We start from the raw sequence: 27577 nt of genomic DNA, 5'->3' as shown, positions 1-27577 counted from the left end.
GAAAGCTGCGAGCTAGAAGAAAATCTAGTCCATATTCAGTTTCCCAGATTTTGGCCTTATAACAAGTTTTCTTCCTTCGGTTTTAGGAGAGTGCAACAGCTGCACTCCAATTTCATTACGGCTGTGATCTACCACTATACAGCCTAACAGTTTTTCAATAAATGAATGAGAATTTCGGTTTTTAGTAGTGAATACTCTTTCAGTCAATACTTTCTTGGAAGACCAAGGCTTAATACGAGCAGTAAACAGTAGGTAATCAGTCTTTCTGGATCTCTGATGTTATTGTCATAGATTTTTTTTTTTTGTCATTAAAAATTTTAGAATCAAAGTTTTGTTGTATTTCTTTCATTTGAAATGCTGGCAGAGAAAAAAGGCGTTACTAGGATAGATTCAAGTTTTACTTCTCTTCTGCATGTGCGTGGATTTAGTATCAGAAAGCCTTACATTTAGATGTCTGTTTAGATGTTGCCTTTAAATCCACGTACTGAGTGCTTCTGATTGCGGAGGAGCTTTTGAAGCTGCCTGATCTCATCTTAAGTATGTGTTTATAAGATGTGGTTAGTGGCAAAATTTCCTCAACATGACAAAATGAACAACTGAAATTGGAGTGTTTTGTGAGTACAGTGTTTTGGCTTTGTCTTGAATGCCAGCCATTGGTGTGCTGCAGAGAACATGAATAACATTAGTAATAATGCATAGAAAAAATAATAATTCGGGGGTGAAACTATTTTCTCTATGTTCATCAGTTGAGTGGGACTCTTAATTCCAGGCAGGAATGCAAAGACTCTTGGACATTCACAAAGTAGCTTTAATTTGTCCTAGTAGAAGGAGTTTAGACAATGTTACCTGGCTGGGTAGATGTCTCCACACGGAAAAGATGAGTTAGATGTAGAGCCTGTAACTGAGCTTGATTTACAATCTGCTTGTCAGGATTTGCAGTCACATAGGGCTGTACAAACTCCTATACCAGATGGGTTGTGGTGTTTACTGTCCCTACAGTTTTCCTTTGTAAATACGCTATCGCAGTACTGAAATGGTATTTTTCCAATATTCATATGATGAGTGTAGTTTTTATCATAGGCATTTTCTTTGTTATGCCACGATTTCTAATGTGAATAAACCTTTTGAAATCCTCCTTGATTAACATTCAAGGGAGGTCACTTTAGCATATCTTAAACTGCTGCCTGGGGGGGCCTTTCGTGTCTTCGTCAGTCATGAGAAAGCTCGACTTGCTATACAAGCACAGAAAGAGTTGTTCATTTTAAGTGTGGCAGGCTGAGGTATAACGCTGCTCTGATGTAATGATAACTTTCTATTAAAAGTATCTTACTGTGTATGAAGAATAGGAACAGGCTAGATGTGCTATAGGAACATCAGGGAAATAATGTTGTTTAAGCTACATTACTTGTAAAGATGCAGTTTAATGTAACATGGTGTTCCTTTTGGTAAGGAAATGATTAAATAAATTACCTATATAGTTTTTGACACATTTTACTGAATACAAATAGATTTTATTACCTGAGGAAGACTTACAATGATTTAAATATACATACCTGTGATTAGAAATCAGATGATGAAATTACAGTATTTGGAAGAAAGGAAATTACAAAACTTTTGACTGTAAACCCAGCAAGATTTGGTAGTCTTGATATATAAGATGGGAACCCCTGGAGTTAGCTGTATACAGCAATACTGACTTATGGTAAGCAGAGAAAGCATTCCTATGGCTATTTTTTTTGCCTAAAAGTTCTTACTACTTGAAGATATTCCAGAATTAGGGGGAAAAAGAAGAGCACATTTATCATATTATAAGTAAGAGCAGAATTTAGAAACTACTTGCATAATTCAAGTGTTGTGCTGCTTGAGGTACTGATCCATTGCTCTTAGAATAATTAATAGGAAAATTTAGGAAATTTGTAAGAAAATTTGTCACTACTGGAGGTGTGAATTATACCCCAGTCAAACCTAGAATGTGAATAAACCTGCACTGTACAGGTTTGATAAATATCTCTATATGTAGCATGTCAGGACTATGCTGAAGTAGGCAGACCAAGCATTTGGACTTGTGCAAAACATACTGCTTTTATGGTGTATCTCTGTGTACTGTAACTGACATTCTTGAAAGAGGACAGCAAGATGTTGAAGGGATAAAACAACATTGGCAGCTATGAGTTAGTTTACTGGCTAGATCTGCTGCTGTAAATCAGCAAGTGAAGTTAGTGAGAAACTCTGCTTTAGTCCGTGTTTTTTGCTGCTTGTATTCATGGACTTTTGTCTCTTGGATATTTTGAAAGAAATAATAATAATCACACCATGTGGAAGAAAAGAATTTGGAAATAGCATAAGCCTTTTGTTGTGCCACTGGTGATCACTTTAAAATATTTAAAAGCAAAGTTTTCTTAAACACCTGTGGAGTTTCCTGTGTCTAGGTAATGTATAAACCCAGGTGAGCTCTGCATGAACTCACTGGGTGATACCCTGGGAGCAGCCTAGCAGTGGCGAATGGTAAGATAAGTGTACATCTTTCCCCTTCTTGACTGATTTCCTGTGCTCTTCGACAGATTTTGCTGTTGCAGCCAGATTTTTGTTTATTGTTTCATGTAGCCACAGTTTCCTCTGCCTTCCAAGTCTCCCTGCACTTGCACATCTTTTTGGATCCTCCTCCAGCAGTGACTCTCACTTTTTGATCTGTTGGCAATGCCAATTAGTGTGCTGCTGATGGGTTCCTGCACAGCTCTGGGCTACCCTGTAGTTCTCAGTGTGCTACTGATTGATTTTCTTTCCCCAAGCATTGGCATCCCATAGCTGAGGAATAGGTAAATTATTGAAAGGGTGAGTGCCTGGCTCATCTGAAAATTCTGGCAGTTCTACTTTTGACATACGTGGTGCTTGGATTTTACTCTTTTTGATCTTTTTGCTAAATCTGGATGCCACTTGGCTGAAATCTGTATTATAACAATTCTTTTTATTGTATGATAAGTTTCTTAAATATGAACTGTGTCCCCCTTCTGCCATATTTTTTCAAATCTTTAAAATGAAAAGGTTTTGACCTGAATTTCTCAAGAGGCAAGACTCACCCGTCTCCATAACAATGTGTCCTTCTATGTATAATAAATATGAAATTGCAAAAGAGAGTTAAAAGAAGAATGTAAGAGATGGGAAAAATCTGAGTATCACCTAAGAGGAGGATTTTTTTATTCTGAAACAGTTTTGGGGAGGAAGCAGGAAGACAGCAATCCTCGGAGGTTAGAGCATGTGTCCAGCTGCCTGCATGATGCAGTGCTTGTGGTGGCCTGGATGCGCTTATCCTTCTGTCTTCACCAGCCCTGCTCAGAGCAGTTTTCAGGGGAGCTGGTTGAAATCAAAATCTCAGTATGGGAGCATTGCAAATTTAGACGGCCCATTTATCTGCTGACCAATATCTGAAAATGTGTTTGGAGTAGGTTTCTTGGTCATCTTGGTATTGTAAGTACAAAGTAATTTAATGTTGTTACCTGTACACTTTTTCCCTAAAACTTAGCCAGTACTGGCCACTTGAAGAATGTTAATGCTTTTGGATATAGACTGTGAAAATGTCAGAAATCTATAAGATTTTACTTTTTTTTTCCAAATAAACTGGCTTTTTAAATTCCAAAATAAGCTCCTGTGGGTTCCAGATCTTCAGTCTACACCTGTTTTCCTCAGCTGCCCCTTCTGCCAGTGATTATAAGATTACTATGTAGTCCACTCCTCTGTGATTTCAGGTGTTCTTCATCATATGACATACATTTGTAGAGCTAACCACTCCACTATTTTGATACAGCAGAATTTCTGTATGGAATTTCAAATGGTAAGAGTAATGAAATTTGATATTAGCATTGGCTACTCAATTTTTACACTGTTTTCTCTAAAATGCAAACATCATTTTCTGCCCTGCTATATTTCAGTAAATGAATCTTTTTTTCAGTCTCTAGCAGAGGACACTAAGGCACTAACCTGTGTAACCACGTATTTAATGTGGTCCCTAACCTTAGCTTTTGAATGGAGCCCTAGATATGGGTCTCTATAGACAGGTATCCAAGTGCAAGTCTGGTAGCACAATGATGTGCAACATGTGTCTGGTTGTATGATGCTGTGATATGTGGCCTTTCATTTGCTTCAGGAGAGAGGATGTTATGGCTTACCCCAACAAGCAAGTGGGATATCCTTGCTTGTAACTTTTTTTTTCGTGGATCTTACTGTTTGCTAGATCTCCTCCAAACCAATACAAGCTCATCTCTCTAGGGGAATTTTCTCATAAACAGGAACTTGTATTTAGCTAGCATATGGGAGCAACTTTCTCTTCAAATAAGAAGCACAGATGCACAAATTAAATATCTGAAAAAGTAAGTCCCTTGAACAATAGAAGACAAAGACGGAAAAATATTTTCCAAAGCAAATGAATCGCAGCCAGAGTATCTATTCTTCATACAGTGGGGTAGATACCAGTAGCCAAAGAGAATGCCATCTTCAGAGCAGTTTGTGGAGAATTGTGAAACCTTCTGTGTCCACTTCATTGCTCAAGTACTGCCATACTGAAGCTGTATTATCCACTAGTTAGATTATTCCTCCTCCAAAAGGCTTTGTAATTGAATGCAAATAAGTGATCTTGCACAGAAAATTCAAAACAAAACAGAAAACACAGAGAAATCCCTCCTGGAGCTTCAGAGCAGAAAGCACAACTGAGCAAGAATTTCAAAGCCAGAAGTCAGCTGTGGGCAAGATTTCCCTCCTGCTGCTTCTTTCTCTGCTGTTGCGCATCTTGCATGTCTTTCTGTGAATGGCACGGTTTCCAGGTAAGGAGAGGAAAGCAGTCCCATGCCTCTTCAAACTTGGTGGTAAGCTGCCAGTTTAAACACTCCGTGGCTGAGCACAACTTAATACCTTGTCACCTTTTTCCTGGGTAAATTATTTCATCTCATGTCTTTTAAATGAGTGTCAACTGGAGATCTCCTGTGTTTCTCCTCTGTGTTTTTGTGCTGTTAGTGGATGTGGGCTCAGATCACGATGAAGAGATTGGGCCCTTGTAGGTCAAAGATGGAGCTTCCCTACCTGTCCATCAGTTGTGAGCTTGGGTTGCATCCAAATTGCTACATCATTATCCACTGTTTAATTTCAATTTGAAACTTTTGCGTACACTATACTGAAGTGTTAGTTACAAAAGCATAACTAGCTTTTATAGTTTTTCATAATTCTTGTAATATTGGTTTAATTTTATTTTGTGTTCTTCAGGTTTTTTTTTTTGTTCCACTGTATTACTGCAACTGAAAATAAGTGTATTTTTTCCTTTTTTTTTTTTTAATCTCCTTATCTTTTAGAGTTTGCTTTAATTAGAAGAACAGTTATTACAGACAAAAATTAGGAGAGGACAGATGCAGCCTAATGTGACAGCCAGTGATGGTATTATGAAAAGATGTGATGGAGCTGACCCTCTGCTTAGGAGAACAATTTTGATTTGTGTATTTTGTGGCTGTTGTCTGGTTAAAAGACATCACAAATTTTACGTTGTGGGCAATTTAATGAATAGGTATTCTAGGGGAGAGATAACCCAACAGAAATCTAGTAATTCTGACAAGGGTTATAATTCTGTAACTGTGAACAATTAACGTTACAGTTAGAAAATACACACGCACACAAAAATCTCTTAGTCATATCGTAAATGTTGGGTAAGTCAGAATGAGGTATGAGCAAGTTAATTTCAGTACATGCTTGAATTTATCTCAGGCTTTGAATCTGACCTTTTTCAAAAGAGGGAAAGCTGAATCTTCATCCCATTATCTCTCAGAACATGTTTTTTATTCCTTTTGTTGGTTTGAAAGCATGGAAAAGCTGATGAAAACCTTACAGCTAAACAAGTATTTGGGGAAATTTCTACGTTTAGTCAGTGGAGAAGCTAGGAAACTTTCAAATATGTTCCTGAATTCTTGGAGGTTTTACTGACACTGTTTCCAAATACTGAAAGTGACGGAGTTTCCTCATAAGGAGCCAGAGATTGAGTTGTGGTTTGATTTATTAATCAAGCTGTGCAGCTGAAGCAGGCAATAGCAATACAGTAACCCACAGCAGAGACACCATACTGTGTATCCTGATTTGTTCTGGAACTTCTTGTATAGATCTTTATACAGGATTAATCCTAATAGCATTAGCGTGGTAAGACATATTGCTAAGTAGACTTAGACTACTAACAAAGACTTAAACAAAAAAAATCCTTTGGACATTGCTATTAAATAGCTGACATGACATCAACCTGTTTAACCAATTCCTGGCTCTTTCTCAGACCTCATCTTGGACAAAAGGGAAACTGAGCAATGGATTACCAGGGACCATGATAGCACTGTCAGCCTTTTGAATTAAAGGCTGTTGACATCCAGTTACTCATCCTTATTCAGAGCATTGTGGCGAAGCACGGTATGGCCTTAAGCTGATAGTTAAAAAGGAGATTTGATCATTTTAACACTTGTGTTTCAGCCTTCTATTTCAGTCAAAAGTATCCAATGGTAGAATGCATCTTAGATTGTTTTCAGATGATTTAATATCTTAAATACTGATATTTTTAATGATCCTGAAGACATGCTATCAGTAAGCTTAAAACAAATGTGAATGCTGAAGATAGGATTTAAATTTAACACTAGTCTTTTTAATGGATTTGAGGCAAGAATTTCCATAAATTAGAAGGGATATGTCTAAAACCATGTCTTTCTGGTTTGATATACCGTGTGGGTGGTTTCATAAATCAGCTACAGTTAAAATGACAACCCATAGTAGAATGCTCTGCTAATTTAATTTTGCTAAATGATTCTTTTTTTAATCACTGTAATACACTGTGATAAATGGTTAATATGATCAGTTTAAAGGCCTATTTAAATTTCAGCAGGTTTTTTCACTTGTCATGTGTGTTGTTTACTTCCATAGTCAAGTGTAAATACTTTTCACTGATATGATCAGTTTACACAGTAATTTCCAGCATAATAAAGCACTGCTTGTTCAAGGCTAAGCATACCTTTTTTACCTGAAGTATGGAGCTCCTGCTTCTAAAAGAAGTAACAATCTTAGATACGTTGGTTCTTAAGTGGTTTGCTCTGACTGTTGAAATACCTGTGAACTTCTGAATACTAATTGTGGAAGAAACCACTTCTTCTGCAAATGATCAGAAGTAAAAGCTGGTGTATGATAGGGACAAGTTTTATGTTCCTATGCTTCAGAAGAGAGAGGAGATTTAATTTGAGAGCCTGGGTTTGCAGAGACATCGTCTCTGCTGCTATTGCTAACAGGGTCCCTGGGGGCTGTGACTGTGACACCTGCCTCAGTGTTGTCCACGTATTTCACAAGGGGACTAGGCCAATAAAACTGTCTGGGCTGACTCCCATTCTGTGCTCTCCATGCTAAAAAGGGTGAGTGCAGGTGATTGCTGTGATAATAGTACCAGGGTCATCGTATGTAACCACGGTGAAAAGCAGTGCTATGAAAGTTTATGGGAATGCTTTTGGCATTCAGCATGTGCATAACATCATTTTTGAACTGCATGTGTGGCAGTTGATTTTTTTTTTTTTTTTTTTTTTTTTAGGGGCAAGGATTCTGTCCTCTACACGAGTTATCCATGAATATCTCATGCCTGCTATCTGCAAGGCTGCTATTCTTTAAGGTGTGCATTATGCACCATTCATTGCTACAATTTTCCTTGGATATTGGCAAGCCCTGGCTGTGAGGTGGCTTGTTGCCTTCCCCATCTGTCCATTGCTGCTTTCCAAACAGGGCTTATGGACCCTCCTTGTGGCCAGTCTGGCGTTTGTCTTTCTCCTCTATACAGAAGAAGGAAGGGTGAGATAGAGGAGGTGAAATAAAGAAAAAAAAAATAGAAGCCCCTCTGGGAGTTATCTGCCTGTCCCAAGGTATTACATTGTGCTGATGCCATCTGCTTCATGCAAGAGCTGCTTCTAGTTGATGTCCTCTAAGCAAAGCCTAGTTCTGTCTCCCTGTGCATTGCTGGAGCTGTGGCTAAGCTGTTCAACCACCAGGCATCGTCTGGCTGTAAGGGTGGTGGTGGTGGGGGAGCCCCTAGTTTGAAAAGGGAGGAAGACAGGCAGCAGCCTCTTTAGGAATATGCAGCACTCCCAGTGGTTTCTGTGACCAAAGCTACTGCTTAGGTGGACTTGGGAGGACTTGGCTGTACCTACAAAAGAATAGGCTGGAAGGTGTCATCTTTGTTCTAGTTTTCAGTGACATGAACTATCCTAGACAAGCGGCTAACATAATGGGTGGGAATGTATTTCACTGTAAGTTTTTACAGTGGCATTATTCCTCTGTCTGCCAGTATCCAGCCTGGGATGGCTCTTACATTGTTGTCAGGAAAAACTTCCCTCCATCGAGGTGTTGCATCTTTGCTCTTTCTGTGCAGTTATTAGTAAGGCCTTGGGGACCTGAAATCCCCAGGTTGTCCCATATTTCTCCTCTGTTTTCCCTGTGTAGTGACACCATAAACAAGGGGATGTTCCACAGCCTCGTGATGCATTGGTCTACTCCATTGTCCTGCCGTGTAGATGTCTGGCAATGCCAGATGTTGTCTGATGGGGGGGATCAGACCCATAGCAGAGAGTGGACTGTATGAAATCCAGGCAGCATTTCTCATCAAGTATTACTTTTGCATTTCTGAACAGGAAACATTCAGCTTTTGGCTAAAAATGGGGATCTTCCTTCACTTTTTATGGGTGCTTATTTTTTTTTTTTATAAAAATGAACTATTTTTTACTGAAACCATACACTTCATGGAAATAAAACTTCTAAATGGAAAATAAAACCTAACAAAATACAGTTTTGAATGAAAATATATATCATCTTTACAAAGCACAGGAATTTTATGAGGAACTGTAGCAACTGAACTAGTTATTGAAAGAACACACTAGAGATAGCCTGGAGTCTGAACATGGACTTGTTTAATACTGCATATCCTTAGTCCAGACACTTGCTTACTGCTTTGTCCCTCTGTAGAAATTAGGCTGCAAATGTTATTGTGTCTAAAATGGTATGCCTGTTGCCTTGTACCTCTGAAATGTTAGAGGCACAAATGGGGTAGCTGGCAGGTATGGGAAGCTGTGAGTAGTAACTGAAAACATGAGTGCCTCCCGTGGTCGTAAGGTGAATATTTTGGTTTGACACTGAAGATGCTGGAAAGTAATTAGTAAGAATCAGTTCCCTGATAATGTTCCTGGCTTATAATAATACACCTATTTTGGGATAGCCAGTTTAGTTTTGTTATTTCCCTCTTTTTGTGGTCTTTCCTATAATAGAACTTTTTGTTTGGCTGTAAAGTTGCAGGATAAAGCCATGAAAATGAATAAATCATGGTTCTGAAAATGAGTAGGATTTGACTATTAAAATTGTCCGTAAAATGCCAAAGCAAATAGTAGGAACATTTTGTAAAGATGTAAAATTTCAAATGAAAAGAGATGCCTGATGGATTGCAATTCTGAGCCACTCCAGCCTTTGGTACTGGATATTACAGCACTGTATTGACACATTTACCATTAAAGCATTTGACCTTTCTGTACCTGGGATGTACCTGCCTTGATCGTTCTGGTTTCTGCACTAATGGATTTAAGACACCATGGTACTCCAGCTGTACTCATTGACGTAACTTTTCAGTTTCCCTAAAACACTTCTATTTTAAGGCATTTTAGTTTAGTCTTTATTCAGCACATGACTATACCAAGACAATGCAGTTAAACATAGTTTTTTCACCCTGTTGGAAACAGATCTTGGCTGGTCGGTCTCTGCAGTCAGTGGCCCGGATGAATGGGTGGGATTTAGACTCATTACAGGAACCCATTCATGTTGTTTCTGCAAAGCATGACCGACATAATATTTTTAGAGTAAATACTTCTAACACAAACCCAGTAAACTACGAAAGAGTTCTGCACATCATAGGAAAGAGTGCTGGGATGCATTTGACATTCTAGCATGTGTAAATATTTACCGTTTGGCTTTGTGCTTCTTCTTCTAGACATTACCCAAAGCAGTCCTTCACTACAGTGGCTGATACACCAGAAAATCTTCGCCTGAAGCAACAAAGTGAATTGCAAAGTCAGGTAAATCAAATAATTCTTTTGTCTCATTAATATTAGACTGTCAGTCCACTTCTCTTTAGTTTTTCTAAGTAGTATTAGTATTTCTTTGTACTGCTACAGAGTAGCACTCTAATTTAATTGTAAAAAATATTTGTAGGTTGGTATAACGCTGCAAAACTCAGGAGTTTATTTCTGATCTCATACTAGTTACCATACTATTCTAAGTCCATTGACATCACTGAAATCCTTCATTTTCAAAAGTATAATGTTTGAAATGTTACAGCTCAATCCAGAGGGTTCATTTGCCTTAGACAAACTGTCATTGTTAGCTTACATCAAACTTAATCATAAAATAGCTGTGTGATTAGCAAACAATTAATTTGTCATTAGCAAACATTTAGAAGCCTTTAATACTTGTCAACACTGAACTGACTGAATGATCCGTTTATGGATCTGTTATGTCCTTTGTGAATTCATATATGGAGCAGTCTGTAAGCCAGTTGTGATAAATATGTTATCAATCAAAACTTTATAGGTTAATAAGAAATACATTGAAATTAAAATGTAAAAAGAAAAAGGGAAAAAAAGAAGAAAATGGCAATGAAGACTTATGTGACCCAAACATGACGATTGTTTACTGTTATTACTTGGTAGTCCATAACATACAGTTCTTATTGATATTAATTCCTTAATAGCTGGATCCTGCTCCCTCATCAATTTCCTATTGTTTGATTTTATGCAACACTGGAAGTTGGCCTGGCTGTGTGAGACAGTTGATAATATTTGATTGCATTTTATTTTGTGAAAGTTGTGGGTTTTTTTTTACCATTGTGGTTTTAGTCTGGATTTAGTTGCGATCTCTCATTATAAATTGGTAATTATCATTGTCAATTAACGTAACAAAAACCTGTAGCAGAAAACAGAAAGTAGGCAACATGAGCTTTCTTGTTTGGGAGCCTCTCTGTAGGTTAATGGGTAAAATCAAAGGAGTGCTAAAGAGAAATGCTAGCACAGATATTTAGCACAACATAAATTTTTAACAATTCTTTACCTTTTGCCATTACAGTTATTGATTATACAACTTAGAGAAATTCTTTCATGATGAAATTCTGCCGTCTGGAAAGAGGAGAGTTTGTGGAATGTGCATCTCCTCTTGACTTCAGTAGCTTTTAGAATGGAGTTTGCTTCATTTTCTTGTAGTTTAGTGGTTCTGCATACCATAGTTACCGTTCTGTCATGGAGTTAAGAGGAACCTGTAAACTGTACTTTTTACAGGTCTGTTTAAAAGAATATAAACTTTAAGCCCACTATTTTTTTTAGTGGTTTGATGGAAAATGTTGGGATTCAGGAGAATAATAAAATTTTACTCCTCTTTCTGTCAGTTTTTCACTGTATTGTCTTTTGTACCTGTGCATGCACCCATGCACATGTGGATATATACAAATCTCAGGCCAAAACTTAAAGCAATCAGATGTGTGCTTTGCCTATGGCTACCTCTGTCTGCTTATCCCCAGGATATCAGTTACACCATGGGTGAGTTTGCCTGCTGGGACTTTATAAGGAATCAGGTACACGAGTCTACTTTGGTGACAGCTCGCCAGTGATGGGCAGAGTGGCAGAGAAGCCAGCTGACTTCCTCACAGCTATGTCACCTGCCTCAGGAGCCTGTGGTAAAAAAACCTGAGACAATCATTTCAAACCTTGTGCTCACGATTCTATGCCTTAACTCTCATGTGAATTGTGAGCCTTAATCTGAAAGGCCCTCAGGGAAGCCTCCGAAGCCATATATTTTAAAGTACTGGCAAAAGATTTTAATGGGACTGATTTCTGCAGGCAGGTAGGCTTTAACTGGAGAGCTTTTTTGAAGTTGGTTAAGAAAAGTATGGATGGGAGGAATCCTGTTTAGGTCTTTAGAGAGGATAACTCTCCTGTATGAAGTCCAGGCAGATCAGAATCTCATTTAGGAAATGTACCTTTTGTCTTAAAGCAGTCTACCTTCTCCATGGTTATTGTGATAATACTTCTGAGGGACTAGGGGCTGTTGAGAATTGTCAGGTGGGTGTAGAGGTCAACTGGTAGGCATCAGTTTGAGTTAAGACTAATGTAGTAAGGACTGAAATAATTTCTGGTTTATAACTGTGTGCTATCCCAATACATGATGGGCTTGGTATATGTCCAGTTTAGCTCACACATTCCAAACTCCCCTGTATCAATTGTCTGTCTTGGCTAAATATTGACTAGCCCAAGGAGTGTGGTCTATTTCTGGAGACTATAAGAGAAATGGCTTTCCCTAACCTATTTGAAACATGCTGACATGGCACTTTGGAAGTGTAAGGAAACTTGTTCTGGTATTGTTCTCTATTTGTAAACAGAGGACTTGGTATTCTAGGACTGGATATGCAATATCAATGAGAAACTTGGAGTTTGCCTATGTATAAACTTGCTGCAACTGTTCACAATGCACTGGCAAAAAATGTTATATAAGGATCTACTCAAAACTTGGAAATGGAGAGAAACCCTTAATTTGTGCAATGTGCCTTTTTTTCCAAGGATATTAGGCAGTAAAAGATTTGCAGTTGTTGCAAATATAGTTTTAAATTATAAGGGCACAAATTTACCTACTTGGAAGAAAAGCCATAATGTTTCTGATCATCATTATCTTCCTTGGTGTTGATTCACATCAAGACCGTGTAAAGTAGCCTAGCCTGTAAATTGTTTTAATGCTGAAATAAAGATTCCAGGGACTTTTCATAATCCAATTTAAATCTTGTCATAAAACAAAACTGTAAATTCTGAATAACTTCAATAATATTTTGAAGAGTATAAGGACAGAGAAATTGCCATCCTGAATCAGCCCTATTCTTTTCAGAGAAAGTTGCAAGATTCCCAACTGAAACAAATACATGATCTATAATTTGCCATTGTTCAGGTTTTACCCTGTTTCAGTGCTGTGCAGTATAAATAAGTGTGTACATGGTTCAAGAAAAGCCCTTCACATGAAACCAAACTTGGCTGGTTGGAATCACATTCTTACTACCTTCCAGTATGCATCAGAGCTGCTTGAGCCTTCTGCCAATGCAGTGACAACTTGGGATTGAACACATTCTTTGTTAGGTAATGTAAAAAATTATGTTAACTTCTGAGTAAGGTGAAATGCTTTTCCACAGTAGTAGCTGCTTTGTCATTTCTAAGTAAACATCTTTAATGCTTTTAGTTCTGAAGAAGCACAACCCTGTGTTTAGCTGCAGGACTCCAAGCGCCTTTTCAAAATCTGTAGTTTTAGAACTATTGTTTATCTTACTCAGCAAAGCAGGAAGAACTGGTAAAAGAAACACCATTAAATATTGTATAAGCTAAAAGACACGTTTTTGTAAATTTGTTGTTTTGATTTTCATTTAAGTGGCAATTGACAATGTTTTAAGTTGAAGTGCTGGGTCCTCTATCAAGAATCCATTAAGGCCAGCATTAGGGGCCAGACTGTCATGTTGACATAACATGACAAGCAAAACAAACAAAACCAAAATACTGTTTTCTGGAGGAGTCAATAGAAAATGGATTGCTCTTCAGAACACTTGAAAAATTATGTTGTTGAGAAGTCAAATGGCAACATTTAAAAGCTTTCCAGAGAATGTTCTCCTTCTATAAAATATAATTTCAGAGCTTTCCCCTCCTTTAGCCTTTTGCTTCCATGGGCTTTCTTTCAACTCTGTAGCGTGAAGGAGACACAAATGCATTTTAGGAGAGGCTGTAAGTTTGATTTCCCATTCTGGAAAACTCCCCAGTTTAGTGTGCCTCCTGACTGAAGGAAAACGAGTTTTAAGGTCTTTCATCCTCTAAATAAAGAGTGTAGACAGGGATCCAATGTCTCAAACAAGTTTTTTCTTTATACCTCTTTGATGAAAAATCCCTGGCTTTACTTTCCTGTGGGTTACTGCATTTTTTTACTCAATAGCATACCATGGATGCTTTCCTCATGCACTTGCCTCTCCTAGATGAACTCACTACAGAAGTTACCAATATGCTCATCTCAGCTATGTTTGCTTGGCAATTGCTTTCATGTACCTTAGCTATTGACCTCTCTAACTTTGTGACAGTATAAATTGCTCCGCGGCCTTTAGTTCTTGTCTGTGGCAATACTGTGTAGATCAAAAGCAGCAGCTCCAGTTGAACTTGGAGAAAGAAACAGAGAAGTTCTGCAGCAGTTCTTGGCAGGAAGGCTATCGAAGTGTTGGATCAGAGAGGGCTGATGTATAAGGTGGGTTCTCGTATTCCAACACTTTCTGAGGAAATCTACTTTCAGGTAAGTCTTGGGGAACTTGATACAAAAATCATGGGTATCATCCTACTGCCTTCTTGTCCTAATCTCTGGTGACACAGCCTGAGGCTGCTGTCCTTGGAAACTCCCAGTGCTCCTTTTCATGCTGGGGAAAATACTTTTCTTGTACTTCTCTTACAGCAGCTTGGATAACTGAAAGTGTATGAGGTGTTTTCTGTAGGAAGAAACATACTTGCAGTTTTTCTTCTTAAACAGAGTTCAGAAAATGTTGATTTTCAAGAAGTACCATCTTTCCTTAGGAGACATACTCAACTGAATCAGGCTTTTATGCTAATAGTCTAATGTTTTAAGAGTCCTTACTTTCTCAGGAATTGCTTGTGTTTGTATCTTTGTCTGCCAACTCTCACCAGGATAATCACGATAATATTGAGCATTTGGAAGAAAGTGAACCTCAGGAAAGGGAATATGAAATCCTTATGGTCAAATGTTTGTCTCTAGGGTGGCCACACTCCTCTCTGTTCAGGTTGAAGAAGAGACAGACTCTGCCTAGCAGTTCCCTGTGAAAGCGCACGAGACGATGGGTGTAAACTAAAATACAGAAAATTCTGTTTATATGTAGGGAAAAACTTTTCCAGTGTGAGGGTGACTGAACACTGGCACAGGTTGCCTGGAGAGGTTGTGGAGTCTCCATCCTTAGAGTTTTTCAGAATAGGACTGGGCCATCTGCTGTAGTTGACTGAGCTTTGAGTAGGGTGATGCACTAGGTGATCTCCACTCCAACTTCAGCTGTTTGCAGATGCTGTGATTCCTCTCTGTCCTGTCCTTCTTCAGGTTCCTCTTGACCATTTCTGTCTTCTTTCTTGCTGCCTTCTCTTTGCCTCTCTGTTCCAAGAGTATGTGTTAGCAAACTTCCAGGCAGATTCTTTTTATTAGCTGTTTTTCCTGACTTGTTAAAAAGCTTTTTCAGTTTATATGCTCTGCTTTTATGAAGTCTTTGGAATGAACTGCCACAGTGAATGCTATAGGGGAACAAAATGCTGGATGGATTACTAAAGCAGACATTTAATGGATTTCCTGGGGTACCCTGAGTGAGCTCATTGGAGAAGTCATGGAGAAAACAGTCCTTGGAGCTAGAGACAAAGATAAAAATATCCTCCTTCAGCTGAGGAAAGAAGGAAATATAGGATAGCAAGCAGAGAGGCCTGGTTATAGCTTTATGGGTGATTTTGTAAGTTGTGCCAGAAGACCCTGCAACAGAATTTAAAGATGGGATTTTTCCAGATAGCCATCAGGTACTGGTTATTTATCTGCTCCTCTCTCCAGTTGTCCAAGGATCTGAACCCAATCCACTGTATGTGTATGAAGAGGGGGGTGAGAAAACAAAAAGAGTGCAGGCTTCTCGGTTATCTTCTTGCTATTACTTTTGAGTGAGAAGTCCTGGAGTAGTTGATTGCGTTCGTGCTTTAAAATAAACCCAGACTGCCTGCAGTAAGTTCTTCCTTGCTCCCCTGTGAGCCCCTGCACAGCAGCATTTTGTAAATCATGCTTACCTACTAAATGTGATTTTTTTCAGCTTGTGGTTTGTTCCTTCTTCCCCTCTGAAGACTACTTAAATGACTTGTTTTATCTGCATGAATCAAAGGCATGAAAATAATTCTTGATGTGAATAATACAAAGCTTGAGGGGAGTGCAGGAGGCAGAATGGATTTCAGTCTTCTGGGAAAATGGTTGTCACCTCTTCTGATTGTTATTTTGCTGAGTACATGAGGGATTCTGTCTACATCCTGTCTGCACTGGATTGGCTCCTGTTTCTGTGCTACCACATATCTACACTTTCTGGTTTTTTTTTTCTTTTTTTCTTTTTTTTTTTTCTCCTTCCTGCAATTACTAGGCAGGCTGTAAGATTCAGGATGTGACAGCAGTGCTTCCTCTCCTTTCCTGTCTGCTACTCCTCGCTGTCACAGAGGCTGGACCAGCACGTGGAGATAAACAAGTTGTAACCCTGTGGTCAAGAGACACCAGAACATGAAGTAAAGACATCAAACAGTGTGTAGTACTGTAATAGTTGATAAACAGATTGAGAGGCAAAGAGGGAGTTTCTCTGTGGAATAGACTGACTTATTTTTGTGTTACTGACACACTTGTAGTATCCTGAAGTTCTTTTATTTCACAGGTGGAAGTACAAATCTTCTGCTGGGATATAAGATGTGATTATGGACTACTTTTTTTAAACAGAAGAATGGTTTACTTTAGCCTTAAGTTGTTAAGACTTAAGTCCTAAATCTGTTTCCTGGTACTGGCTGCATATCCTACATTTTTTTAAAATACTTTTTTAAATCTAATATCATTGGCTTGTATAATTATACAGAATTTTAAACTAATTTGCAATGGTAATGTACTGGTCAGTTTAACAAAAGTTACTTGTATAAAGGGGTTGGGATAGTATTTTTTTTCTTGTTTTTACTTGTTTACGAAAATAACTATATTTTCATATGATGTTGACAGTTCTTTCACCTATTTTCTTTTTGGGCCAGATCACGCCTTGAAAATTAGTAGGTTAAGCTGTGTAGATAAAAGCAGTACATTCTGTTCCTTTTTTCTGAACCTATTATCTGCATTTATATCTAAGGGCACAATTACAGGTTTCAGTGCCTGAGAAAACAACTGCATCAGACCATTCTTTTTGTACTATTCTTCATTTCTCTGCAAAAAAATCTGCGAAGATGATGATGGAAGGAGCACACAGCAAAGCAAAGATGAATACTTGCCCAACATTCAGAGGAAACTTCAGACAGAGTCACACTTGAGCATCTATGGAAAATGTCCACCTATCTAACTTTTCAGCTTTTCACTGTTGATTTGATGATACAAAAGTAAAAGTGCCAGCATTTTTTTTGCATTAGAGCTTGACATGGTGTTAAAATCCATAGTGATTTGAAAACCTGATGTAATTTTGTAGGGGAAAACCAGAACTGAATTACATTTAAGGAAACACAAGTGTCTGCAGAGACTCAAAAGCAAGCAGCGCAAGCTGTTTCTGCTGGCCAAAAAATTATGAAGTCTATAAAATACACAGTCGCAGGAGAAGAATCGCCTCTCCCAGTGCCAAGACTCAGAAGTAGGATGAAACATATATGAATATAATGAGATCCATTTTTCTAGCATATGTTGATGAGGAAAAAAAAATAATTGTACTTTTTCTCTTTCGCAGATGAACTTAATGTTTAACTGTAAAAAGTGAAGAGATAATACATTTACATAAAATATAGGTAATTTTTGTGGTAGGATGAAGGCAGAGTGGTCATGATTATTAAATAGTGTACTTATTGAGCAAAACCATTTTTGTAGACTTTCTTTTGACATTGAATCAATGTACAGCAGGTAGGACATCATAATAGAAAATCTTAGGATCAATAAAATCGCAAGTGATTCAGACCACCTTTACTTGTACAACCAGCACTAATAGAAAGGGGACAAAAGAGAGCCACAGAATTCATAGCTGTTGTTTGTAAGTTGAGTTGTGGCATTCTTAACTGCATCAGCACTAGTATTGAAATCTCTATAACTTTTTAGAGGAACAATTAATAAAAATAGTAACTTAAAAATTAAGATGTTATCAGAATTTCTACAATTTAAAAAAGTTATTCACTTAATCTTTTATATTCTAATCTTTAAAAAAAAATCCTTTTTTTTCTGGGTGGGGAAGGAATGGGGAACATTCACTGGGCTTGGGCCACACTTACATGTATGTTCTTTTTCATGTCTTGTCAAGTTTATCTTCTGATTCTCTTGAGGTTCTTTCTGCTGTTTATTTTTGGAACTAGATTTTTTTAATGGTTGCTCTGTGCAACTCTGTTGCAGGAAATTAGATGCTGTGATTCTTGTTATGTTTTTGTTGCATTACTGCACAGTATTTAAACCCACATGAAGGAGAAATGTGTTCAGTTGTAGAGAGTTTAAAATGGAGAACAAGAACAGAACAATTGTCACAGAAAGTGAGACACCCAGAGACTGCAAATCAGATGCCGAGGTCATATCTGTACTGCTTAAGTACAAGAGAGCCGGGAAGAAATTCGCAATCCCGAAGACAAGTAGTGTGTACTGGCTTATGTCCACACTGTATGTGGCTGCTCCCCTTATAATGGATATATATTTCTTTCCGATTCATAGTGTTTGAGATAGTGTGAGGGCTGCATACAAGCCTGTCAGAGTGGCACTTGTGAAGCATGAAACAGCATTGGTGAAACCTGATGGCACTTGGGGAGATTGCGGGGTCAGTGTCCTCTTGGTTGCATGGAATGGCTGGTCAGGTCAGAGGAGCAAAGCTGGTGCAGGCATGTCCGTGCTGGCTTTCAGGACTTCTCCCTTGAATGAAGTAGACACTGAGCTGTGCTTGGTCTTGCCTTGGGGATGGCAGCACAGCAGAGCTGGGGAACACGCTCAGTGGTGTGGGGTATCGAGGTGCCAGTACTGAGTTCCTTCCCCTGCCCTCTCCCCTTTAGCAGAGTATTTTGTACTGAGGAAGTCTGTCAAAGTCAGAAAATGAGATCACATCACTCTTTCTTTCCTTTTTGGGGTTCAAATCTGCATCTTTCAGAGGCTGCCATGTTTAATCAAAAGGGGTCGATGTAGTCTTGCTTCCTATTGCTGATACTGCTGTTTTTTCCCCCAAACAGTTCGTACTTATTGTGATCAGCAGGAAGAAACTTAACTCGATGGGTGACTAGTCTGATCCAGTATGGAATATTGGTAATGTCAGCATTAAAAGGAAGGACAGCTAAGGAGCATGCCTTTACTTACTCACCCTGGGATGTAAAAAAGGAATTTTCAGGAACATGTTTTTAGTCAATACACTGAATAAAGAGAACTTGTTTTATTTTCTTGATGTTGCCAGTGTCTTCCTCCAGGAAGTTCTTAGTCTTTGCCCTAGACTTCCATTTGTGTAATGGCAGGGATAAATTATCTCTTTTTTTCCCAGCAAATTGTAATGGCTGGCATATTTAATAATTTGAAAGTGGCATATGAGTATTTTTGTTAATATCCTTTCATCCAAAGTGAAAGCTCAACATTTTCTTTTCCAATGTGAGATTATAACAATGAATTCTTTGTACATCAAAGCATTGGATTAACCCATTTGGCATTTCACATTGTGACAATTAATGGCTTCCATTTAGTTCCTGATTTTAAGCTCATATCTTTTCAGAAGTACTGACCTGTTTCTTACCAAGGGACGAAGCTAGTCATCCATCTTGTTATAATGAAACCAATTTTTATGTTCATCTGTGGCAATTTCTTAACAAACTTCAGAGGTTCTGGACTGAGAATTTTTAAAGGCAAGGTTAATTTTTCACTTCATTTTTTTCTTGTCCTTATTCTCATGGCCTTACATTAACAAGTTGAAAGAATATGATAAATGACTGTATTTTTCCTAATTGTATTGGTTCCTTGAAAATGTTTTGAATTTGGTCCTTATCCCTTTGTAAAGTTTTAGTCCACAAGGATGAGCCACTTTTACTCTTGAGACATAAAGTTTTTTTCCTGTTGATGCTACAAGCTCAACCTGTCAGTTTTTCTAGTTCAGGGGATCCTTGAGAGTGATCATTGCTCACAGTGTTATGTTGATTTGCAGATATCCATGGTTCCCTTTCAAAGGAGAAAGCAAATTGAAAGTTTTAACATAAATTGGAGTTTACCGATAGATGGAGAGATCAAATCTTCCTCTAACATACCTCCAGAAATTGCCTCAAATCCATAGTTTGTCCCATAGTTGAATGCTTTTTCCTGGCATGCAATAAACTTGTTGCATATTTCTATTGTGATGGGAGTGTAGAATTAGACAACAGAATTTCTGTGAGCATGATTATGTTTCTGTCTATTTGATGCAGTTATTTTTTTCATAGACTGCATGCACTCTTTAGATCTAAATTGAAAAAAAGGAAAATACTGATTTACCTAAAGACTTCTCCCATGTGATTAACTGTGATGTAAGTCTGCTTCTGAAGAGTCTTTATAAGTATGCATTTTGTTTAGAAGTTACTTGTATCTGCCTAAAGTATTTTAAATTGTCAAAGATTTCTATATAACAGTTGAGAGTGGCTGGATTTCTTTACCTTTTTGGCTTTTTTTTTTTGAGTGTGACAAAAAAAGTCCATCCAGATGCATATCTTTGCTTTGTATAACACAGCTGTCCCCATTGTGTGCACTGACTACTGAGTAGTACCCTTTAAATCCATTAATTCTGTTTTTGGTCAGCATTTGTTCTGGAGGTGGCCTTAACAAAATGACCAGCAAAGCTGCTTAATAGGAGAAATCCAAGCCCGGTGAGAGTGTCACATTCTCTTAATTGGAAGTCTTACAAAATAGAAGTGTTAAGCAAATGAAATGGCAAAAAGACAGCTTTAGCCTTAGTGGAGAAATTAAAAACTGAATAAACAAAATCCCTGTCATTCCCTATGTTCCCCAACAAAATGTAGTACGCTGGCTTCTGGATTTTGAATAGCTGCAGAAGGGCTTTGTCTACTCCAGCAAGATACTTTCTGCACTTTGAAGCTTTGTGGATGTTTCCCTCTGTCTCTCTCTCTCTCTCTCTGAATTTGTTTTTCAGTTCTTGGTAATTTCTGACCATGTGTAGTCTGAGCTTACGGTGCAAAGAGCACTTGTAATACACTGAGTGTGACTGTGAGAAGGAGAAAGGAGAAACTGGCCTTGGCTTGCCTGGTGGTGCAAGGCCAAAACAACACATGAATCAGAAATCGCATGGTATTAGGCTTTTCAGAGTATTTGGAAGAAGAAGAAAGGCAGGAGAGTTCCTGGGCAGTCCTACCCCTTGACCCCAATAAAAGGCCATGAGTGTTCGTCAGCATTTTAGCTGGTCATTTTCCTGATGCTTAGGTTACTTATTGATGGGGCTGTTTTAGATCCAAGAAATATATTGTCTTCCTGATTTATTCTCAGATGGTGCAGGGACCATTCAGAGTTCAATGATTTCTTGTAACTGCTGCCTTGCAGGATGGATTGAGGTCTATTCGGGGTGATAGTTTGTCAGGTAGTGCTATGCTTGCAGGAGATTATGTTGATGGGCTTTCAAGTGAAAGGGTCAGGAAAGAAAGAGAAAGGAAAAAGTAGGATTAGTATAATGTTTAACCTTGCCCAAAACAAAGTGAGTGGAAGAAAATACTAAATGCTTTCATTGCACCAAATGTTAGAGCTTTGAAGATATTTGGTAGAAAACTTTTTTTTTTTTTTGGCAAAGATTTAATGTTAGAATCTGCCTTGAGCACAGTTTCATTTTTTTTCCAGTAGCTTACTGGACTGTAAATTTTGAAGGGCAAAATACATAACCTGTTTTAATTAAAAAAAAAAAAAAGAGGAGGGGAAAAAAAAAGCTTTTGTCTACTGCCTTTTCTGGCCCTTTGGCACTGAATAATCAAATCAGAAACCCAAATTAAAAATACTAGTTTGATATCAATGACCAAAAATGTAAATATTTTGTATTTATATAAACTTACAGTTCAGTTTTATTTAAAATTTAAACATTTCTATCGAAAAATATCTACATTTAGTATATTAATTTTTAATCTCTTGTGAATTAAAAATAGTTGAATTTCACTTGAAAGAAAATAATTTTACCGTGAAAGAAAATAATTTAAAGCCTTAGAAGAAAAGATGCAAATGTGAATGAAGGTACCACTTGATATATCAAGAGTTGTGCTCATTTTTGCAAGATAAATTTGTAATAGCATAATATAATTATCAGTAAATGAATTGTTGATATAAACTTAAATGTGGTCAGAACGTCAGAAGAATGGTCCAAGTTGCTCAACCCTGTCAAGAAGGGAGTAAGAGAAATAAGTGTGTTGAGAACAGGATGGTCCAGTGTCTGGGTGATAAGGCTGGAATGTGAGGACCCATCACAGAGGCAGGTCGAGCACATGATACAGCACTGTTTGAGATAGATGAGAAGTGGGATACGTGGCTTGTTTTGATCAAAGGAAAATGTTTTGATCACTGTATAAGAGGAGAATCAAAAAATCAAAGAATGGTGTATTTGACTTGAGTAGTGGTTTTCTGCTACGCTGTTGGCCTGTATACCCTTACGTTGTTAGCACTGTGCCTTGTAACATGGTGGCCTTTGCCACCAGCCTGAGCCTGTGATCATTCCTTATGGAATAAAATGAGCACTAGAGTCTCATGATACTGCTGCTGTCTCCATCAGCTGCTGCAACAGAAGCTACTTTTCCATCCTTTTAAATTTAACTCACTCCTTCAGTTAAATTCCATCCTTTTCCAATCTCTCAGCCCATTTTACAGCCTTAAGCCCAGCTCTTGCTTTTGGCCTTTGCTTTTACTTCGTCTTTGTTCTGCTGCCAGGTTCTTGCGATAATACGTGAATTGAGTGTGCAGGAATTGGAATATTTTGAAATGAGCGATACCAATGAAAAATGGAGCTGCTGCCCTGGAAGGCTGTCAGCAGGGCACAGCAACAGAGATGACAGAGCTCAATGCATGAGCAGCCACTGAGAGGAGAAGTGAAGGGGATGTGAAGAGCAGGCAAAAAGGGAGGACCAACGGTAAAATACTGTGCTTAAGGCAGAGCCTCAGTTCGGGTAGAGTCAGATGTCAGGGAACCTTTCAGCACATGGAGAGCTGTGCTAAGCAGAGCACCCAGCTGTGCTGAGAGCTGTCTCTCCGGACTGCAGCTCTGTCACCCTGTGCTCTGAATGAGTTATACATGTTTTGGTGATGGATTAAGTTAGTAGGTGAAAAGCTTTAAAATTTGCTCTGTTTTTGTAGATGCCGAAGCCATAGGACAGTATTCTTCTGCTGTCTGGGATGTAGTATGACCTGGATGGATCAGAACATCTAAAATAGGTTGTATGAACAGTGTCCCTAAAAATGCCTGTTTCTGCCCATTAACTATGAATGAAGTGTCACATGGCTGTCTCAGATAAAGACTTCTAAAGTAGGGTAGAATCTGATGCCTTGTTACATAGCAGGCAGTGTTTGAATACTGACTGACATGATAACCAGACCAAATTTGGCTTTGCAGGGGACTGGAGTCAAGTGTAAGAAAAAAGACTGGAGAGAGATAGGGAACATCAGAAGTCTAGTGAAAAGCACATCTGCTGTCCTGAACCAGCAAGTTGTGTAAAGTAATGCTGGTCATCTTATTTTATAGCACCCTATAGAACATTCTTGTTCTGGAAACATGGTGAGGGGGCTCACCAAACCCTCCTTTGGTTAATGTTTTACCTCTGCTGCTTCAATCTGTTCAGAAAGGGTGGGAAGAAACTTCCTGGTGACCATAGGTATTGAAGGTATTTATTTTTAATAGAAGCATAGGAGGTATAAAAATATGCAATCTGGACACTCCCTCTTTCTGAGGGAAGTCCCACCTGCTTCTGGTGAGTTGAGGAGTGGATGTTTGTAAATGTTCTTAACAGACATCTCTGTTTAATTTTTCATTAGACTTTATTTAATGGCAAGTGATTTGATATAAGCATCAATTTCTGGAGCATTTAGTGTTTCTGATTCATTACTTCTGTCTATTTTCAAGAAAACTGTGTTTTACTGAAGAGTTTATGTTCTTTGGGGACTTCATTAATTTTGTTACTGAGCTCTCTGAAGCCATTTGGGTTTTATATCTCCCTGATGAAAGAAGAACCTCTAGAATCCTCTAGATGGGAAACATCGCACCCATTTGGGAAACATTGCACCCATTTTTAAAAAGGGTAGAAAGGAGGACCCTGGGAACTACTGACCTGTCAGCCTCACCTCTGTGCCTGGGAAGATCATGGAACAGATCCTCCTAGAAGCTATGCTAAGGCATATGGAAGACAGGGAGGTGTTCTGAGACAGCCAGCATGGCTTCACCAAGGGCAATTCCTGCTTGAGCAAGCTAGTGGCCTTTTGTGATGGAGTGACTTCCATCAGTGGACAAGGGAAGAGCTACAAATGCTGTCTGTCTGGACTTCTGTAAGGCCTTTGACACGGTCCCCCACAACATCCTTCTCTCTCAATTGGAGAGATACGAATTTGATGGGTGGGCTGTCCGGTGGATGGGGAATTGATTGGATAGTCAATGGTTCAATGTCCAGGTAGAGATTGGTGACCAGTGGTGTGTCTCAGGGGTCTGTATTGGGACCAGTACTGTTTAATATCTTCATCAATGACATAGTGGGATCGAGTGCACCCTCAGCAAATTGGCAGACAACACCAAGCTGCGTGGTGCGGTTGACATGCCTGAGGGATGGGATGCCATCCAGAGGGACCTGGACAAGCTCGAGAGTTGGCCCGTGTGAACCTCAGGAGGTTCAACAAGGCCAAGTGCAAGGTCCTGCACATGGGCTGGGGCAACCCCCGATATCAATACAGGCTGGGGAATGAAGGGATTGAAAGCAGCCCTGTGGAGAAGGATTTGGGGATACTGGTGAATGAAAAGCTGGACATGAGCTGGCAATGTGCGCTTGCAGCCCAGAAAGCCAACTGTATCCTGGGCTGAATCAAAAGAAGTGTGGCCAGCAGGTTGAGGGAGGTGATTCTCTATTCTGCTCTGGTGAGACCCCACCTGAGCACTGTGTCCAGCTCTGGAACCCTCAGCACAGGGAAGACATGGACCTGTTGGGGTGCGTCCAGAGGAGGGCCACAAAAGTGATCAGTGGGATGGAACAACTCTCCTGTGAGGAAAGGCTGAGAGAGTTGGAGTTGTTCAGTCTGGAGAAGAGAAGGCTCTGGGGAGACCTTATAGCAGCCTTCTAGTACATAAAGGGGGCCTATAAAAAAGGTGGGGACAAACTTTTCAGCAGGGCCTGTTGTGATAGGAGAAGAGGTAATGGTTTTAAACTAAAAGAGGATAGATTCAGATGAGATATAAGGAAGAATTTTTTTACGATGAGGGTGGTGAGATACTGACACAGGTTGCCCAGAGAGGTGGTAGATGCCCCATCTCTGGAAGCATTCAGGGTCAGGCTGTGAGCAACCTGATCTAGTTGAAGAGGTCCCTGCTTATTGCAGGGGAGTTGGACTAGATGACCTTTAAAGGTCCCTTCCAATCCAAACTATGATTCTATGATCTGATGTACAAAGAATAAGGGAATATAATTTTTTGTTTTGTCAATAGTGAACAATTCTAGTGGTTAAAATTTGTATTTTATTACTCTTCTGAGAAACCAGTTTGTTTAATGTTCTGATTATGACTCTGAACGGATTTTTGTCTGCTCTTGTAAGCTTTAAATGGGCAGAAGTATTTAAGATCTACCGCAGCAGTGTTACAGAGCCCAATACTACCAAAGCACAAAGTGTTGATTTTAAATGTGACTGCCCACATAATCAGGAAGAAGATGTAGGCTAAGATAAAGAAAAGATTATGTATATCTTCAGATATATTGAGAAACTGGCAACTAACCACTGGATTTACACTTATTCCAGATCTGTCTGATTGGTTGAAAGGCTGATTTGTGAATGACAAGTTTGGTTGATATGCTAAAAATGACAAATTCAAAACATTGTTTTGGATGGATTTTTTTTCCCAAAACGTTGGCCCAGAAGTTGAAAACAGTGGAAGTTCAGAAGTTGAAAAAATGCTTTTAGAATTTGAGTACTTAACTTTTTTATAGAATCATAGAATCATTTAGGTTGGAAAAGACCTTCAAGATCATCGAGTCCAACCATCAACCATGCCTACTAAACCATGTCCTGAAGTACCCCGTCCACTCGCTTTTTGAATACCTAAAACAAATAGGAAAAAATTCAAGTGAAAAACATTAAGAATTAAAGTTGATGCATAAAATGTTTCTGAGTTTTCAGATACCCCCCCTTTTAAAAAAAAAAAAATTTGTTAGAAAACATTTATGGAAACATTTCACTCAACTCTCTTCAAGAGACCAGGAAGGCTTATGTATTTTCCACTCACTCTGTATACTAACGGCTTCCAGTCACCTTCTTTTCTCTCACTTCTTATATCCAACAGAAATAGAGAAAATACATATTTCAGACAGTTAAATTCTCTCTTCTGGTGAACAAACCTCAAAGCAACAGCATTAAGAGTTCTCCTTAAACATACTGAACCAGGTCCTCAACTTGTGCAAAATTATTTTTATCTCAACGATTTCGTTTGTCTCCCAATTTAGTTAGAACTGTTTTTTGGTATTGGAGAATGATTTTGCTGTCAATGGGAACTGCAGTGTTTTCAGCATGGAAATTAAATTTCTTTAATAAATATATTAATTTCATTTTAAGGTCATCCATATGCTTTGTTATGGAAAATTTACTTTTGAGACAAAGCACTAGTAACAGGAGAAATAATAGTCTGGCAAATAGTTAAGTGTATGAAATGAAAGTTAGTTTTCTCTATTTTTAATAATTACAATAGAAAATAAATAAGATCATTTGGCTTATTCTTAGCAAATGTTTCTTTGACTCTGTAAATCATGTAAGCCTGAAAGGTATTAGTCCAGTGAGTTATTTTTAGTATCTATAAATCTTGCCTCTGATGCAGTTAAAACTGAGAAGTTTTTTGGCTAGAATGGAATGTTTCAGTAATAGTCAGATTTGTTTCTAACATATGCTGAAGGAAGCTCATGTTTTATTTAAAAATAATATGGTTTTAATATTTCATTCATTTTCCTCTGCTTCAAAACTTTGGGTGCATCACTGATGATGGGAATTAGGACTTGGCATTTTACCAAAATCAAAGGAAAAGATTCCTTTGCTGAAATGAGCTGACAGTGTAAAGTCACAGCAGGAACTTTCTCCGCGTGGTGCAGTCATCTCTAGCTGCTTGGGAACTGGATGCAGTATAGCTGCTGCTATAGCATGGGTCCTCAGCTAAGTGAATTTATTCGGCTAAGTAGTTTGTATTGTAAAGGCAGTTAAACAGCAGTACTTCAATATCTTGGATATCTTTCTATGAGGCTGTATGGAGCAATGTAGACATTGGGTCTGTAAATAAATTGACTGCAAAAGCCTTCACTTGGAATCATAGTTAAATGGTCAAAATCAAATTATCAGATAGGAACTTTTTCATATTATTGGATATTTGGTTTACTAGAGGTTTTTTTTTTTTCCAGTTGTATGCTGATGTTATTACAAGTGTCTCAGAAATACAGTACCAAAGAAGTCAAGTAAATAGTCTTTGTTTTGCCAGTTAGCTATTAAATGGTAAATACTAGTATAGTAAGAAAAAAAAAAAGTAGCTTTACACTGGAATAATACTTTGAGTGAG

At 38.4% G+C, this 27577-nt stretch overlaps 1 protein-coding gene across 2 annotated transcripts in view; it reads left to right on the top strand.

The window, feature by feature from the left end:
• The window catches only part of NEBL (nebulette), a 273670-nt gene that overhangs the window by 71709 nt on the left and 174384 nt on the right, over nt 1–27577 (top strand). For both annotated transcript variants that reach the window (XM_069776653.1, XM_069776663.1), the window contains exon 3: nt 10016–10100. In XM_069776653.1, coding sequence (XP_069632754.1) covers nt 10016–10100 — 85 coding nt within the window. The remainder of the gene's footprint in view (nt 1–10015; nt 10101–27577) is intronic.

The sequence above is a fragment of the Haliaeetus albicilla genome, chromosome 2 (assembly GCF_947461875.1).
Source record: "Haliaeetus albicilla chromosome 2, bHalAlb1.1, whole genome shotgun sequence".
Lineage (NCBI taxonomy): Eukaryota > Metazoa > Chordata > Aves > Accipitriformes > Accipitridae > Haliaeetus > Haliaeetus albicilla.
This window is presented reverse-complemented; position numbering and strand designations above follow the sequence as displayed.